General features: G+C 42.6%; 4 protein-coding genes across 4 annotated transcripts; 1 reads left to right on the forward strand and 3 right to left on the reverse strand.

Annotated features, from left to right (window-relative positions):
- Positions 1–317: 317 nt before the first annotated feature.
- On the forward strand, positions 318–2,072 carry MELLADRAFT_79088 (uncharacterized protein; the record flags this gene model as incomplete). Its single annotated transcript, XM_007415552.1, has 10 exons — positions 318–400; positions 476–604; positions 667–720; positions 1,002–1,067; positions 1,132–1,231; positions 1,299–1,468; positions 1,547–1,624; positions 1,709–1,786; positions 1,853–1,942; positions 2,021–2,072. Coding segments are annotated over 7 exons (630 nt in total), but the record flags the coding sequence as incomplete, so codon positions are not given.
- Positions 2,073–4,388: 2,316 nt separating this feature from the next.
- Positions 4,389–5,205, reverse strand: MELLADRAFT_73072 (uncharacterized protein; the record flags this gene model as incomplete). The annotated part of the gene is made up of 2 exons (XM_007415659.1): positions 4,389–4,925; positions 4,994–5,205. The coding sequence occupies one exon, from the start codon at positions 4,864–4,866 to the stop codon at positions 4,570–4,572; it is 297 nt and encodes a 98-aa protein (XP_007415721.1).
- A 773-nt stretch (positions 5,206–5,978) lies between these two features.
- MELLADRAFT_67298 (uncharacterized protein) lies at positions 5,979–6,458 on the reverse strand (the record flags this gene model as incomplete). Its single annotated transcript, XM_007415658.1, has 1 exon — positions 5,979–6,458. One exon carries the CDS (start codon positions 6,456–6,458, stop codon positions 5,979–5,981), a length of 480 nt encoding a protein of 159 aa, XP_007415720.1.
- An 85-nt stretch (positions 6,459–6,543) lies between these two features.
- On the reverse strand, positions 6,544–6,871 carry MELLADRAFT_92732 (uncharacterized protein; the record flags this gene model as incomplete). Its single annotated transcript, XM_007415657.1, has 2 exons — positions 6,544–6,754; positions 6,828–6,871. The coding sequence occupies 2 exons, from the start codon at positions 6,869–6,871 to the stop codon at positions 6,544–6,546; spliced, it is 255 nt and encodes an 84-aa protein (XP_007415719.1).
- Between the last annotated feature and the right edge of the window lie 5,757 nt (positions 6,872–12,628).

The following is a 12,628-nucleotide window of genomic DNA, read 5'->3' on the forward strand; positions in this document are numbered from 1 at the left end:
CTTGTAGCCGTATTGAATTACTTATCCCAGCAGGCTTGAACCTTGGCTTAATCTTGTAAGTGACATATAAGGTAGTTTTCCAATCAAATTACCTACAAAGATATTGGATTGATCACAAAGTTGGGAGCAGAGTGAGATTTAGATAGAGTGATAATGTAATCCATGTCACAATGTGTGTGATCCTTTGTGACATGCCTAACATGAGGTGTGTATTCACCTGTGAACCTGTAAATCTGTACCGGTGTGCTGCCTAAGCAAAGGCTACAAGTCCTTTCCCACACCATCGATTTCAACGGCCACATGATCTTTCCCACACTGTCGAATTCAACAATTTCGAATCAAACGTTTCATTCGATTCGAAGAACGTTTTAATCAAATAAGATCACATATAATTCTACATGTCAGTACTTCATCAGTTTCCATTCTTTCACATCAATCTCTGTCTTCATTCAGTTAACGGCCATTTTTTAAACAGCTAATTCCATTTCGAAACGTGCGAAATATCACTAGCGATCTTACTTCAAACATATTGATCAATTAACCATCGAGCAAATCATTGATAGCTAGTTACTGCTACTGGGACTTGAATCAAACACTTCAAGAGGTGTGTATTTCACCCTTTGGCTCATATTTCTCTCCTTTCAATAACTAATCGTTTGTGTTTAGAAATCGGATCAACAGATTACTACTCAACACTTCGCAGCGAACAAGTCAAACAAGGTACACTGGTAATACTAGTGATGCAAAGGTTGTGCAGATGTTGGTGTATGAGTGGAGACGTTGAGGGTAATGGAGTACAGGTGGCATAGATAGCATTTTTACAACTTGAATTACACCTTACTCGAATCATTACCTTCGGTCTCTACTCATACATCAGTTCTCCTTCCTCTGCATCCTGAGTATCGTATCTCTCTCTCCTGCGATGCAACCTCAGTGTTTTTGAAAAGTAAAAGCCAGGTACTAATATTAAATACACTTTACTAATATTAAATACGCTTTAGAAGCATGCCGACCGACTTGGAACCAGGGTGGCCCCAGCGGAAGCGAACCAAATACGATGACCGTATGTGAGTGATTCCAGTAATGGTTGGTATGTTTTATGTACTAATGCTGCTCTATCATTATAAATAGTGAGAATTCCGAGCATATGCCGATGCCAGGTGTTACTTGGTTATCAGACTATTTGAAGAAGATTGACATGAAGAGGCAGACTGGTTACAACGAGGAAGATGTGCGGATCATGGCTTACTAAAGAGAACATATGGGCGCCTACTGATCAAATCACTTCGATTTCATAGCTTCCGCCGGAATTCAAAGTCGATCGATCGTTCATTAAGGTACCTCATCATCTATTGGGGAAGGATGGCTACCCTGTAGGCGAGGGTTGGCTCCATCCATCTTGTCAAGAATATTTACAAAATGGGAAGGGGAAGGTCCAAGCTGATCAGGAGGAGATCAGTAATTCCAAGTAAGTAACAGTCTAAACATGTATATTCAATTTCCACATGAGCAGGATGATAAACATCCATCTTTTCTACGTTGATAGGCTCCAACCTACAACCTCATTGTTATCATCCTCGCAAGTGGAGGTTGGTGGCAAACAAAATACTTTTGCTGAATTCATGTAAGTGAATTCTCTGGTATTATAGTCTACTGTTCATAAGTGGGTCTAACCCCCCTTCTTACATCCTGATTGCATTCAATCCAGAGCCTCGGTCATCCCCACTTCACCACTAAAAGCCATACACAAGGATCATTCGTCCGAGAACCACGTTGGAAAAATAATGTTAGTAATTTTTGAAAACGAATATGATAAGTATAAGTTTGAAGTAATCATTCTCCGTACGGGTAGACTTCAACCTACGACCTCATCATCTTCGGCAATGCATCCAGGTGTTGAAACAAAAGCTGAACCCACTGAGCCACCTTTTCAAACAATGAGGTAAGGAAAATATATATCTCATCTACTATATAGATCAGAAGTACCGGTCTGATACGATTTTGCCTTGGTATGTATTAGCAAGCGTGTGGCGGCCACGCTTCCATCTCTGTATGATCTGGACCATGGATTGGAGTCGGTAAAGGTACCTGTTCCGGGGAAAGTACGCCGAGGGATGGTTACGTAAGTTACGCTTATGGCTATGCATTTAATCCCTATATGCTGACTATGTCAACCTCCCAGACGTCATCCGCGTAAGGCTATTCAGGGTACGGCTCAGCGGCGTCAGGATCTATCTTCCGCAGGGGAAAAGGCGAAGGGCTCCTCTTTTAAACGAGCGTTTCGTAGGTTTGATGATCCTGTCCTCCCAGTGGAAGACTATGTCCGGACTATGGAGATTGTATCCAAGATTTATCATGTAATCGATCATGGCGATGGACAGTTGGTAGATCGAAAATCCCAAAAACTTATATGTACTTTTTCTTTTGAGGACCTGGAAACTATGGAAGAATCTCAGCAACAACTACATCAGGGTGATGTAGATACAATCATGAAGGCTACCAACTTATTCCGGCGGATGCCAATTGCGAAACAGTCCCCTACCAGCACTACAGTTCCTGCACCTTCAAAAGCTCCTACGAGGATGAGCACTCGTTCATCTGTACGCCCAACCACTGTGGCAACTTCAAAGCCAACTTCAACTCGTGCTGTTCCGGTTGCTTCAATCACTCATTCTAAAAGTACAACCAGGACTTCAACTGTGCGCCGAACCATGATCGATCCTTCAAATTCAACTTCTTTAACTGAGGAATCAAAACGACCTGATAATTTACACCTTAGTCCCACTTCCAAGATGAAAATGTTACAATACAAAGAATGTATTCCGGTTTTGGACCAGACCATACCTCCATCTGTAGCCCAAACGGATCTGTCATCTCCGCTCACCTCACTAGCACCTTCCGACACAGACGAAACCAAAACACACAATCAAATAATTCACCTTCCCAGCAAACAGCTCGATCAAAGACTACGAGACCTTTTGCTTGATCAACCACTGCAAACCTCTGCTACTAGAGAGTCTTCACCTCTCACTTCACTCGAGCCTTCTGAGGTGGAGGAAGAGGAGAGTCCTCCCGGGGGAATCGAAAAGAACATTACTACGAATGGTGCACTTTTGAATGGCAAGATGTTCTGTTTTGGAGCACGGGCGGGTTATGATCCGGAGGTACTTTTTTCACCTTATATTCCATGTCAAGGAGCCTCCCTATCGCTTTATAAACTGTTTCTCAGTGAACTTCCGATTTTTGGTGAACATATGGGTACCCGCTTCAAAGCCTTTGCGGATGAGGCTTTTCTAACTGCGAGAAAAATGCTGAGGACCCTCAATGCGCCTTCGATGACAGCTACGGATAAGGATGAAGAAACAGGAGCTTACGACTTTGCTGGGAACTTTGCCTTTACTTTTCATAACTTTTTTAACAAACCACACACCAACAACGATAAAGGCAAAGTGTACTGTGTATGGTACCCAATAGATTCAATTAATGGAAGAATTGTGACACTAGCTGAGGGATTCATATTAGAGGGTGGATATTTTTTATTTCCTGAATACAGAATAGCTTTCAAATTTGGTGCGAAGGATGTGGTACAAATTTGCTGGAGTGGTAAGAGTACGTTTCACCAGACGCTTCAGTCAAAGGAGGTAGAGGTTGAACGAGAGGATGGTTCAAAGACTCATTTCACACGCTTAGGATGCTCTACCCAGATTACCTCTAGCCTGGCACGTGCTGCAGCGAAGTTGGGGACGGAGGAGCAATATAACTTCACCTCTAACTGCGAGCGTGAAGTATTAGATTGTAATGATATCTTGGCATCTGATGGTCGTAAGTGGAAGCCTTAGTTTTTGCTATCACTGTGTTCATTTGTTTTTTTATCTCCTTCGATCAAATTTCATGTTAAGACAAATCCAAAGATTTTTAAATTGATACAATTTGAAAATGCAATTTACTTGATATATATTTTTTCTATCATCTTTGAGAGAATGAGTCCTACCTACTCACTATACAATCCAACCTAAGGAGATGGCCAGAGGCCTGATATTGTGGATTTGACTAAAGATCAGAGAGCGAAGTGGTTGGTTTATGTATTCTTCACACTGAGTGAGATGAATACATAAACCAATAGCTAATGGGCTTTCGGTTTGAGATTATCCTTCATCAACATTCAAAATTGCAAGAGATGAAGTCTGAGAGGTTCAGTGAGTCACATCATGAGGGATGTGAAATCGGTGTGACAAATTTGTCTCAAGGAGATGGGCTCCTGAAGCTCCTACGTCTTTGGTTTGAGCTTGGGCAAATGTGTCTAGTGAGAATAAGAACTTTTGCGAACCGTCTTAATTGAAATTCTCGCAGTCATTCAAAATGCGGTGGCCCAGATCGAAAGGCAAGCTGGAGAGCAAATCATGATACTTACACAATGAATGAAGAATCTTTAAGGATACAGACAACAAAAGAATAGATGGCAAGATAAGAGACAAAGGTAGGGAGTCTGGGATTTTAAGATGACGGACAAAGAAATAATAGAAGCAAATCTTAGCGGTTCATGGTAATCATGGAAGTCAATAGTACAAATCAAGTTGCACCATCCGTTTCATCATCTTCATTAGCTTTCATACCAACATCCTCATCCTCATTTGCTGCCAAGTTAATATCCACTTTGACATCAGACTTGGCTTGGGCTGCCTTGTCAACTCTAATGATGGTATATCTCTTCATTTGGATATCGTCAATCCAGTCTTTGACTTCATTGTTTGTTAAAGAACTGGGCCCCTTTTCTAGAATGGTATCAGTGACCTTACTATCCAGCGTGCGGTTGAAAGTCAGATGAATGCCCCCGCAATACTCTTTCTTGGCAAAAGATGCTTGCATATTTGCTGTTTTGGGATGAGCATCACCCTTGTATAGCTTTCCACCTCAAAGGTAAGGTTCTATGAAGTATAAACTACATGAGTTCATTCGGCAATCATTTGAGACTCTTGGTAGTGCTAGTACTTACCAATCAACTTATTGAGGGCAAGAGTAAGCTCTGCTCGAAGTTGGTTTTGACGTAATGCGGCTTCTGAAGGAGGTTTAGGCTTGTTGCGGCTAAGACGGAGATGCTCTGGAGCCTTGGTGGATTCGAAAGCAAAGCATTCCAGCAGGTGCTTCTTTTGCTGGATTTTAGCCCACCTTTGGCATGTCGTATGCTCTTCTTGGAACAGGGAGCGAGTGGTAGGGGAGGCCGGGTTCCAACTGGCAAGCAAAAGATGGAACTGAAGGTTGAAGTGGTTCTTGAGAATGTGAAGCTATGAAGAGATAATTATTAACAACCGGACTTCAAGTTGTTAAAGCTCAATCAACGTACCTGTCGAACAATTTTGTTGATTTCTTGCGTCATGAGCTGTTCCAAAGACCGATTTCTTGACTTGTGTCTCCAAAGTCTTCCTTCATGCATGTCACGCGAGATTTTGCTCATGTTCACCAAAAGGGTGAAGATAGGGATGTATTTCTCACGCTCTTCCTGGGTGAGGAGGTGGAGTCCGTTTTGGGCAGTGGCAGTTGAGGCGGGAGTGACCGATTTGTCTTCAGGCTGAGGGGCAGCTGCAGGCTGAGGGGCAGCTGCAATGCCCAGAGGAGTTTGAGTGAGCGCATAGGCCTCACTTGTTGCTATACATAAGGGTTCGAATAGTCGTGGGGTGAATACCTCCTGCTCGTCTTTTTGGTATGAGGACCATGTGTTGCCCACTAGGGTGTTGCGTTCGACAAAACCTTTGGATACACCCTTTCCTGGCACTGGAATTGTCATCGATTGATAGTCTTCTTTAGAACAAGGTTTGCTTTTGGCTTTGAATGGGATGTGACACACTTACTTTGGGTGGTTGTTGCAACGACACTATAAGTCTGGTAATTCGTATACATATTTGGCTCTTGAGCCAAAGGTCCTTCCAATCTGATTTAAAAATTAATGTTGATTTAGAAAGTAAAGTTATGAGTCAGGTTTCTTATGATACATTGTTTTGGGAGGACCCACAGAGCTTCATCCAGTACTCGGCGGCTACATTTGAGGACAATGCATAGCATTGTTTTGTCAAGATTGTATTGTGATTGAAGACATTGGGCTTCAAATAATCGGCTTTTTGAACTCGTTGGTTTTTGAAGTTCGAGTCAGCGAGGTATTTTTCTGCACGAGCCAAGCCCCACTCAACTCCCAGCTGTTGATAGTTTGTTAAGTTGGGAACTTGATGGCTAGATGATTCATCAGCTTCAAATTCAGGCAGTGCAAGGTTTGCTTGATTGTCTTCATTATTGCCATCAGTTTGAAGAGTTTGATTTTTCTTTTTTCGTGGAGCACGTTTCGTGGTGGTTTGTTTCGCAGGACGTCGTTTACGGTTCTTGGGTGCTTTGTAGCTGGCTTCAGATTCGTCGGAATCAGAAATCGAGTGGGTTGGTGTGTTGATTTGGAGGCCGGATCGCAATGGCATGCTGAGTGGAAGTGATAATTAGCTGGAAGGGTGGTGAAGTGAAGGGTGGATCAATCGATGTTATGTTGATGTGGAATGGAGCAAATCAGTTTGGAGTTGAGTGGATGGGTATAGATAGTAGGTGAAGTGTTAAGTACCAACAGTTGAGTAAGATTTGGGGTATGGTAGTGAGATTAAGTGCTTCTATTGATGGAGTCGTGATATTGAGTGCGTGGTAGTATGTTGAAAGGTATGGTAGTAAGTTTGATAATGAGGTAGTGATGAAGCTGTGAGATTGTATCTGTGGTAGTAAGATTCTTGATCAGATAGTAATTTTGGTGATTAGCAGGTGAGATTGTAGTGCAAATTTGATAAGGTAGTGAAACTTACTGTAGGGGTAGTAACTTGATGTGTTGAGTAGTGAGAATTGTCATTGGCCAAGTAACTTTGATGGATGGGTATATGGAATTTGAAGAGATAGTGAGATTTACATACAGGTAGTAACTTGATGTGTTGGGTAGTGAGATTGTGAGATGTGGTAGTAAGTTTGGTTTTGGGTGCGTGAGGGGAGGCAAGAATTTGATGAGGTAGTGAAACTTACTGTAGGGGTAGTAACTTGATGTGTTGAGTAGTGAGAATTGTGATTGGCCGAGTAACTTTGATGGATGGGTATATGGAATTTGAAGAGATAGTGAGATTTACATACAGGTAGTAACTTGATGTGTTGGGTAGTGAGATTGTGAGATGTGTTAGTAAGTTTGGTTTTGGGTGCGTGAGGGGAGGCAAGGCCCCCCCCTTATAGAAATGGGGACTTGGTAGAATTTTGATATGACCATAGATCCATCTATCTATCTAGTCATTTCTACCTGCTAAAAAATGGATAGCATTGAGTGATGCACATACCTGTATCATCTAATACACTTGGTAAGTATGGGTAAACACAGGTGGTCAGTTGAGTCCATTTGCAACTCTCCATCACCATCGTTCAGGGTCATAGAAGGTGTAGGTAAGGTCACTCCAGGAGATGTCGTGGGTTTGACATGCCCAGCCCGCATACCTAAAGCCTTCAACCCAGCCTTGACTACAAGGCCAATTTTATGAGTGTAACACTTAACTTGATTAGCTTCAGAGTTCCAGAAGACTGGGTTGTCAGCCTCGCTGAACATGAGTTGGAGTTCGGTGGCCATGGTTGCATTCGAGCTTCATGAGTCGGTCGTCTGAGCCAGCATGTGAATGCAACAAAATAATCTCAACATTTGAAACAAAAAAAACGAAATGAAGATGATAAAGGAAAAAAGATATCACTTATCTTATGATGCAATCCATTTGCAATCAGAAATTGACCAACTGGCTGAGCCAAAAGCCGGCCAGCATGGTGCCAAGTTACTAACTTGAGGGCTAGATGGAGTGATTGGAACTGCCAATCATCGTCGATGAAGGTGGCGGACACTCCAATGAAGGCTTTACGTCGCCCCTTGGTGGTCCAAACATCGATAATGAGACTAAATTTACCTCGAGTTGACTGCAATCCCGCAAAGAAACGAGTCAGATGTCAGTAAGTTCTTTTGTGTACAGAGGAAAGAAAGGACGAAAGAAAGACAAAACAAAAAGAAGTTGATGGCGAAAACTAACCTTGAGCTTTTCAATTACTGCGGCAGACAGCTCGGTATAGATCCCTTTAGAAATTTCAGAGGCCCAGGTGGTGCCTCGCAAGTTTGCGGAACGATTTGACAACTTGAAGGCAGCTCTCAGGGCGGGATCATTGAATCGAGAAAAAGGGAGGGCATGACGAAGAAGCCATACCACTAATACAGTGTTGAAAAGCTCAACACTGAATGTTGATTGGGATAAAAATGAGTCAAGGGTTGACTTTGGGTTGGTGGAAGCCACTCGAACAATCTCGTCTTGCTGTTGTTGCCAGGTTCGAGGTAGATTAAACCCTTGTTCGATGGCGATGCGTCGATTAGGGCAGGAGGGTCGATCTTTGGCGCCATCTCGATGAGAGTACAGATTGAAATAGCTGCGACAGCCTTTGACAAAGTACGCAAAACAAAACTTGCACTTGTATCTACGTGGATTGGGGCCGCTCTAACATTTTGATGTGATTTAGTACATTGGTAATAAGATTGAAGCGAGAATGAAATAGACACACCTCGCCTCTCACATGAATGGGAGGTTCGTAGTAGGCCAAGACTTGAAAGATTCGGCCAGCTTCACGCCGGACACCTGGTGTCTCGACGACTTTGATATCTGAATCTTGATTCACATCAAGTCCGGTGGGAACATCGTAGTCCTATGATCAAAAAAGAAAGGACAAGGGATACAATGTGAAAGTCAGAAAGAAGGAAGAAAGGGTGATGAAGTAGAACGATAAGGTGAAGTGGAAGTTGAACAACATACCTCATGTACATTAGATGTAGCCTTCATGTTCTTCTTCACAGGAGCTAATCGATGTTGAGAAGAATTTGAAGTGTTACGAGAAGCGGTACTTTTTCTTTTGCCTTTGCCAGCATTACGATTAATGCCTTTTGGAACCCGTTTTTCAAGGTGAGCTGAGCGAGAAGATGAGACATTTACAGCTGCCAAGGGCTCTGATTGGTCTGATTGGTTGTCCTCGTCAGTACTAGTTGAAACTTCGAGCTCGGTTTCATCTTCAGTCGGTAATTGAAGAGAACGCCGGGAATCAGGTGATTGAGTGACAAAGCCTGGCCGAGGGCGTACTGGACTACGGGGACGAAGGTTTCGAGGGTTTGATGTGGGAGGTAAAGCAAGAGTGCTAGTTTGAAACGATAAGACAGTTTGAGTGTTGTTTTTGTTGACAGATGAAGGCATGATTAAGTGATAATCTAAAGGATGATAGAAGATATCTAAAAAATTCAGAAAAGTAAGGGTGGGATTAAAATCAAAAAAGAAAGCTTCAGCAATCAATCAGTAGATCAATGAATGATCAAAAAAGGGAAAGAAGAGACACTCACCTTTAGGACCTTTTATTAACAAAGCCGAAGGTTCCAATTGGCCGGGAAACAACAGCATGATGTCTGAGGGTACTTGGGTGTGGGGGTGTTCTGATTGTTGCTTTGTGCTCGAGGGTTGAGGTCGAATTACAAGGCTGAGGCGGTTTGTGATGGTGATTAGGGGTTCTCAAAGTTGGCCCGGTTTCAAGAAAACCCAGTTGACCCGGTTGCTTTTTGGCAGTAACCTTGTGTATTGAGTTGACATTTGTTGACAGATCACAGCCAAAAAGTCAACTGGGTCAACTGGGTTTTTACAAACCGGGCCTACTTTGAGAACCCCTATTGTGTGGTTGAGGTGGAATTGAGGTGGTGAGGTGGATTTCCTATTGAAGAAGGGTGGTCCGGGTAGGTTTCCGATCGGAAGGATCTTTGAAAGAACCTTCTATGAGGCGCTATAGGCACTATGAGGCGCTGGATCACTATGAGGCGCTTATTTGCTATGCGGCCCTATGGCGCCTCTGGGCACAGCGAAATACCGCTATACAGTGCGCATAGGCAAACCGCTATGCGACACAGGGGGTCCCAGATAGCTATAGCTAAGCGCAACCCCCGCTATAAGGCTAGGAGGAAAGCGCGGGCGGGGCGGCCGCTCCGCTGCCGCCCCGCTACCGCTTTTTTGTGCGGAGCGCCGGTGGTGTTGCAGGACCTCTTACGTAGGCCCTGGGGGGCCCCGGCACATCTCCAGGCTCAACACCCCCCCACATTATTCTCAACTTAGGATAACCTTAAGTTAAGGATATCATAATGCTGAGAAGCCAATAAAACATGTATTATGATTAGTAGAAGTAATTATAAACATAAGAGCTTGCATAACCTATGACTTACCCATAGAGTAGAGATGGATGGATGAATATGGAGTGAGAGATTTACTAAGACGGAAAGCGACTTGGAGTGTTAGGTTAGTGGGTAGCCATATTGGTTGAACAGTGATGGCCAGTATTGGTAATGATAATGGGATTTTGAATGTTGAAGTGTTTGTATGATACAGATCCACTACCAAAAGCAGTTGAAGCTTAGTCAATAGCCACATCAGTTAGTCAGTAGCCATATTTGGCTGAACAGTGATGGCCAGTAATGTAAAATGATAAGTTAACACAATTGTGAATATTGAGGCATATGTGACGTATGGAGGCACTACCTGGGACAGTTGAAAGAGAGGCCGAGATTGGTAAGTACAGTACAAATGCGGTTAGAATAAGAAATTGACAGACATACATAGACTGGTAAGAATATTCCCAAATGCAAAAAATGTCCAGGGAGACTCAGCGTTGAGTGAGTTAATGCGCAAGGCGGATGACAAATATAAAAACTGAGGTTGTATAGTAGGAAACACTGCCAGCATTAAAGAGGTTCCCAGATGGGAATAAGGGTCGTAGTAATCAGACAGCCTTTGTGACTACATATATCACAATGGCGGTCTGATCCCTACAACCCATATTCCCAACTGGGAACCTCTTTAATGCTGGCAGTGAAAGTGACTCCTCACACCCATCAACAGCAAACCAGGAAGTTGTCTTTACGACCATTGGTGGCTGAAACAGTAGGGGTGTCAAGTGGATGTAGGTTTGTAGGCTCTGGCTTTCAAGCTTGAGCTCAGCACTCATGGCCCTTAAGGGGTGGCATAATTGCTGAGTTTTTGCTTGAAGGCGGGGGTTTTTACAAATTTACATTTATTTAATTGTAAAACAGAATTCTCTGCATGCCTCAGTCACCAATTGCTTTATTTGGGATGAATGCAATTGCGCCGGCGATGAATCAGGTGTGCCACATTTTGATCAAACCCAAAATCAGAGTTACAGAGGCGACCTGCAGTGCAAGTACTACCACCCAATCTTAAACCTGTTACATCAGGTGGAGCTATGTCAGGGGATACACAAAATCAATGAAAAAGCCAAGTCGAGTTTTCTTTGTGACTTCATATCATTCAGGTAATGATGGCTTTATCTGATATGTCCAACCGGAACGTCTCTAAAGGCATAGATGTCTTGCTTATGTATCTCCTTCAATCAGCTGACATGTGTCTGCTGATGCTTTGTGATACGTATGAGAGGGGATTATGGAGATCGAGATCCGGATATATTTTGAGCACAGGATATATGTTCAACTTGGGCACCCATTGGCCATTTGTTGCTTTGCAATGAATTATTGTGTTTGTTCATTATCCTTACCAGCTATTTATTTGATCCTGATACTATCTGTATGAACACAAGTATCATATTATTATCATGTAAACAGTTCAAATCTCAGTCACCAAACAAGAATTGCTGTGTTTATAAGAATGATAGAAAAAAGTTGGTCCTTCACCCAAGTCTCACAGTGAAATCAGGGGCACAGCTGGCTATATATGTTCAAACATGTCTCTTTCTTGTATTGACAGACACCCAATATCTATGCATCTCCGTCAACATTGTATTCGCGTAGCGGCTCTTCACTGAGTTATAGTATGGAAGCAAGCCGATGTAGGATGGCTATGGTTTGCTACAAGATATGCTTTTTTCCTACCATTACTCTAGTTTTTTGTGGCTCATTATGTACAATGTGGATTAGGTACTCCTGCGACCTTTGAACCGCACATGTGAGGGGTTGATGCCTAACAAGCTGGTCAATGTTTATGTACATACATATAAGAGACTGGTTTAGTTAAGTTTGGATTACAGCTGTTGTAAGATCTAATGGTAAATTTTGTGATTGTTGTGTTGTCGCCGGATTTAACGCAAAGGTCAAAAACTCGAAAAAACCCTTCTGAGATTAATAACTCTACTGCCCATTGGTCCAATCTAGCCAACACCGCAATTGCTACACTCCGCTCAGGTTTTTGACCTATTTTGGGAGCGGAGCGGAGTGCTGCGCTTGATTGCACTACGCATGAAATCACTCTTTTTATTTTTTTTCAGACTTTGGTATGTGTACTAGTGCTGAAACCACTACACATATTGCTATGAGCGGCGCACATTGCCCCATTTTTGAAAAAACAGAGAAATTTGATAATTTTTCAAAAGCATAGACATGTATGTATATCTATGCACAATACAATGGAAAACAAAAAGAATAAAAAAGACAAAGAAAAAGAGCAAAAACTTTTGAATAAAAAAAACACTACGACTTGATTTTTTCTGGGTTAACTTGTTTTTTTACCGTGTGATTCTTTTTTTTACCGTGCTATCAAACCAAGAACAA

Source organism: Melampsora larici-populina (genome assembly GCF_000204055.1).
Source record: "Melampsora larici-populina 98AG31 unplaced genomic scaffold MELLAscaffold_52, whole genome shotgun sequence".
NCBI lineage: Eukaryota > Fungi > Basidiomycota > Pucciniomycetes > Pucciniales > Melampsoraceae > Melampsora > Melampsora laricis-populina.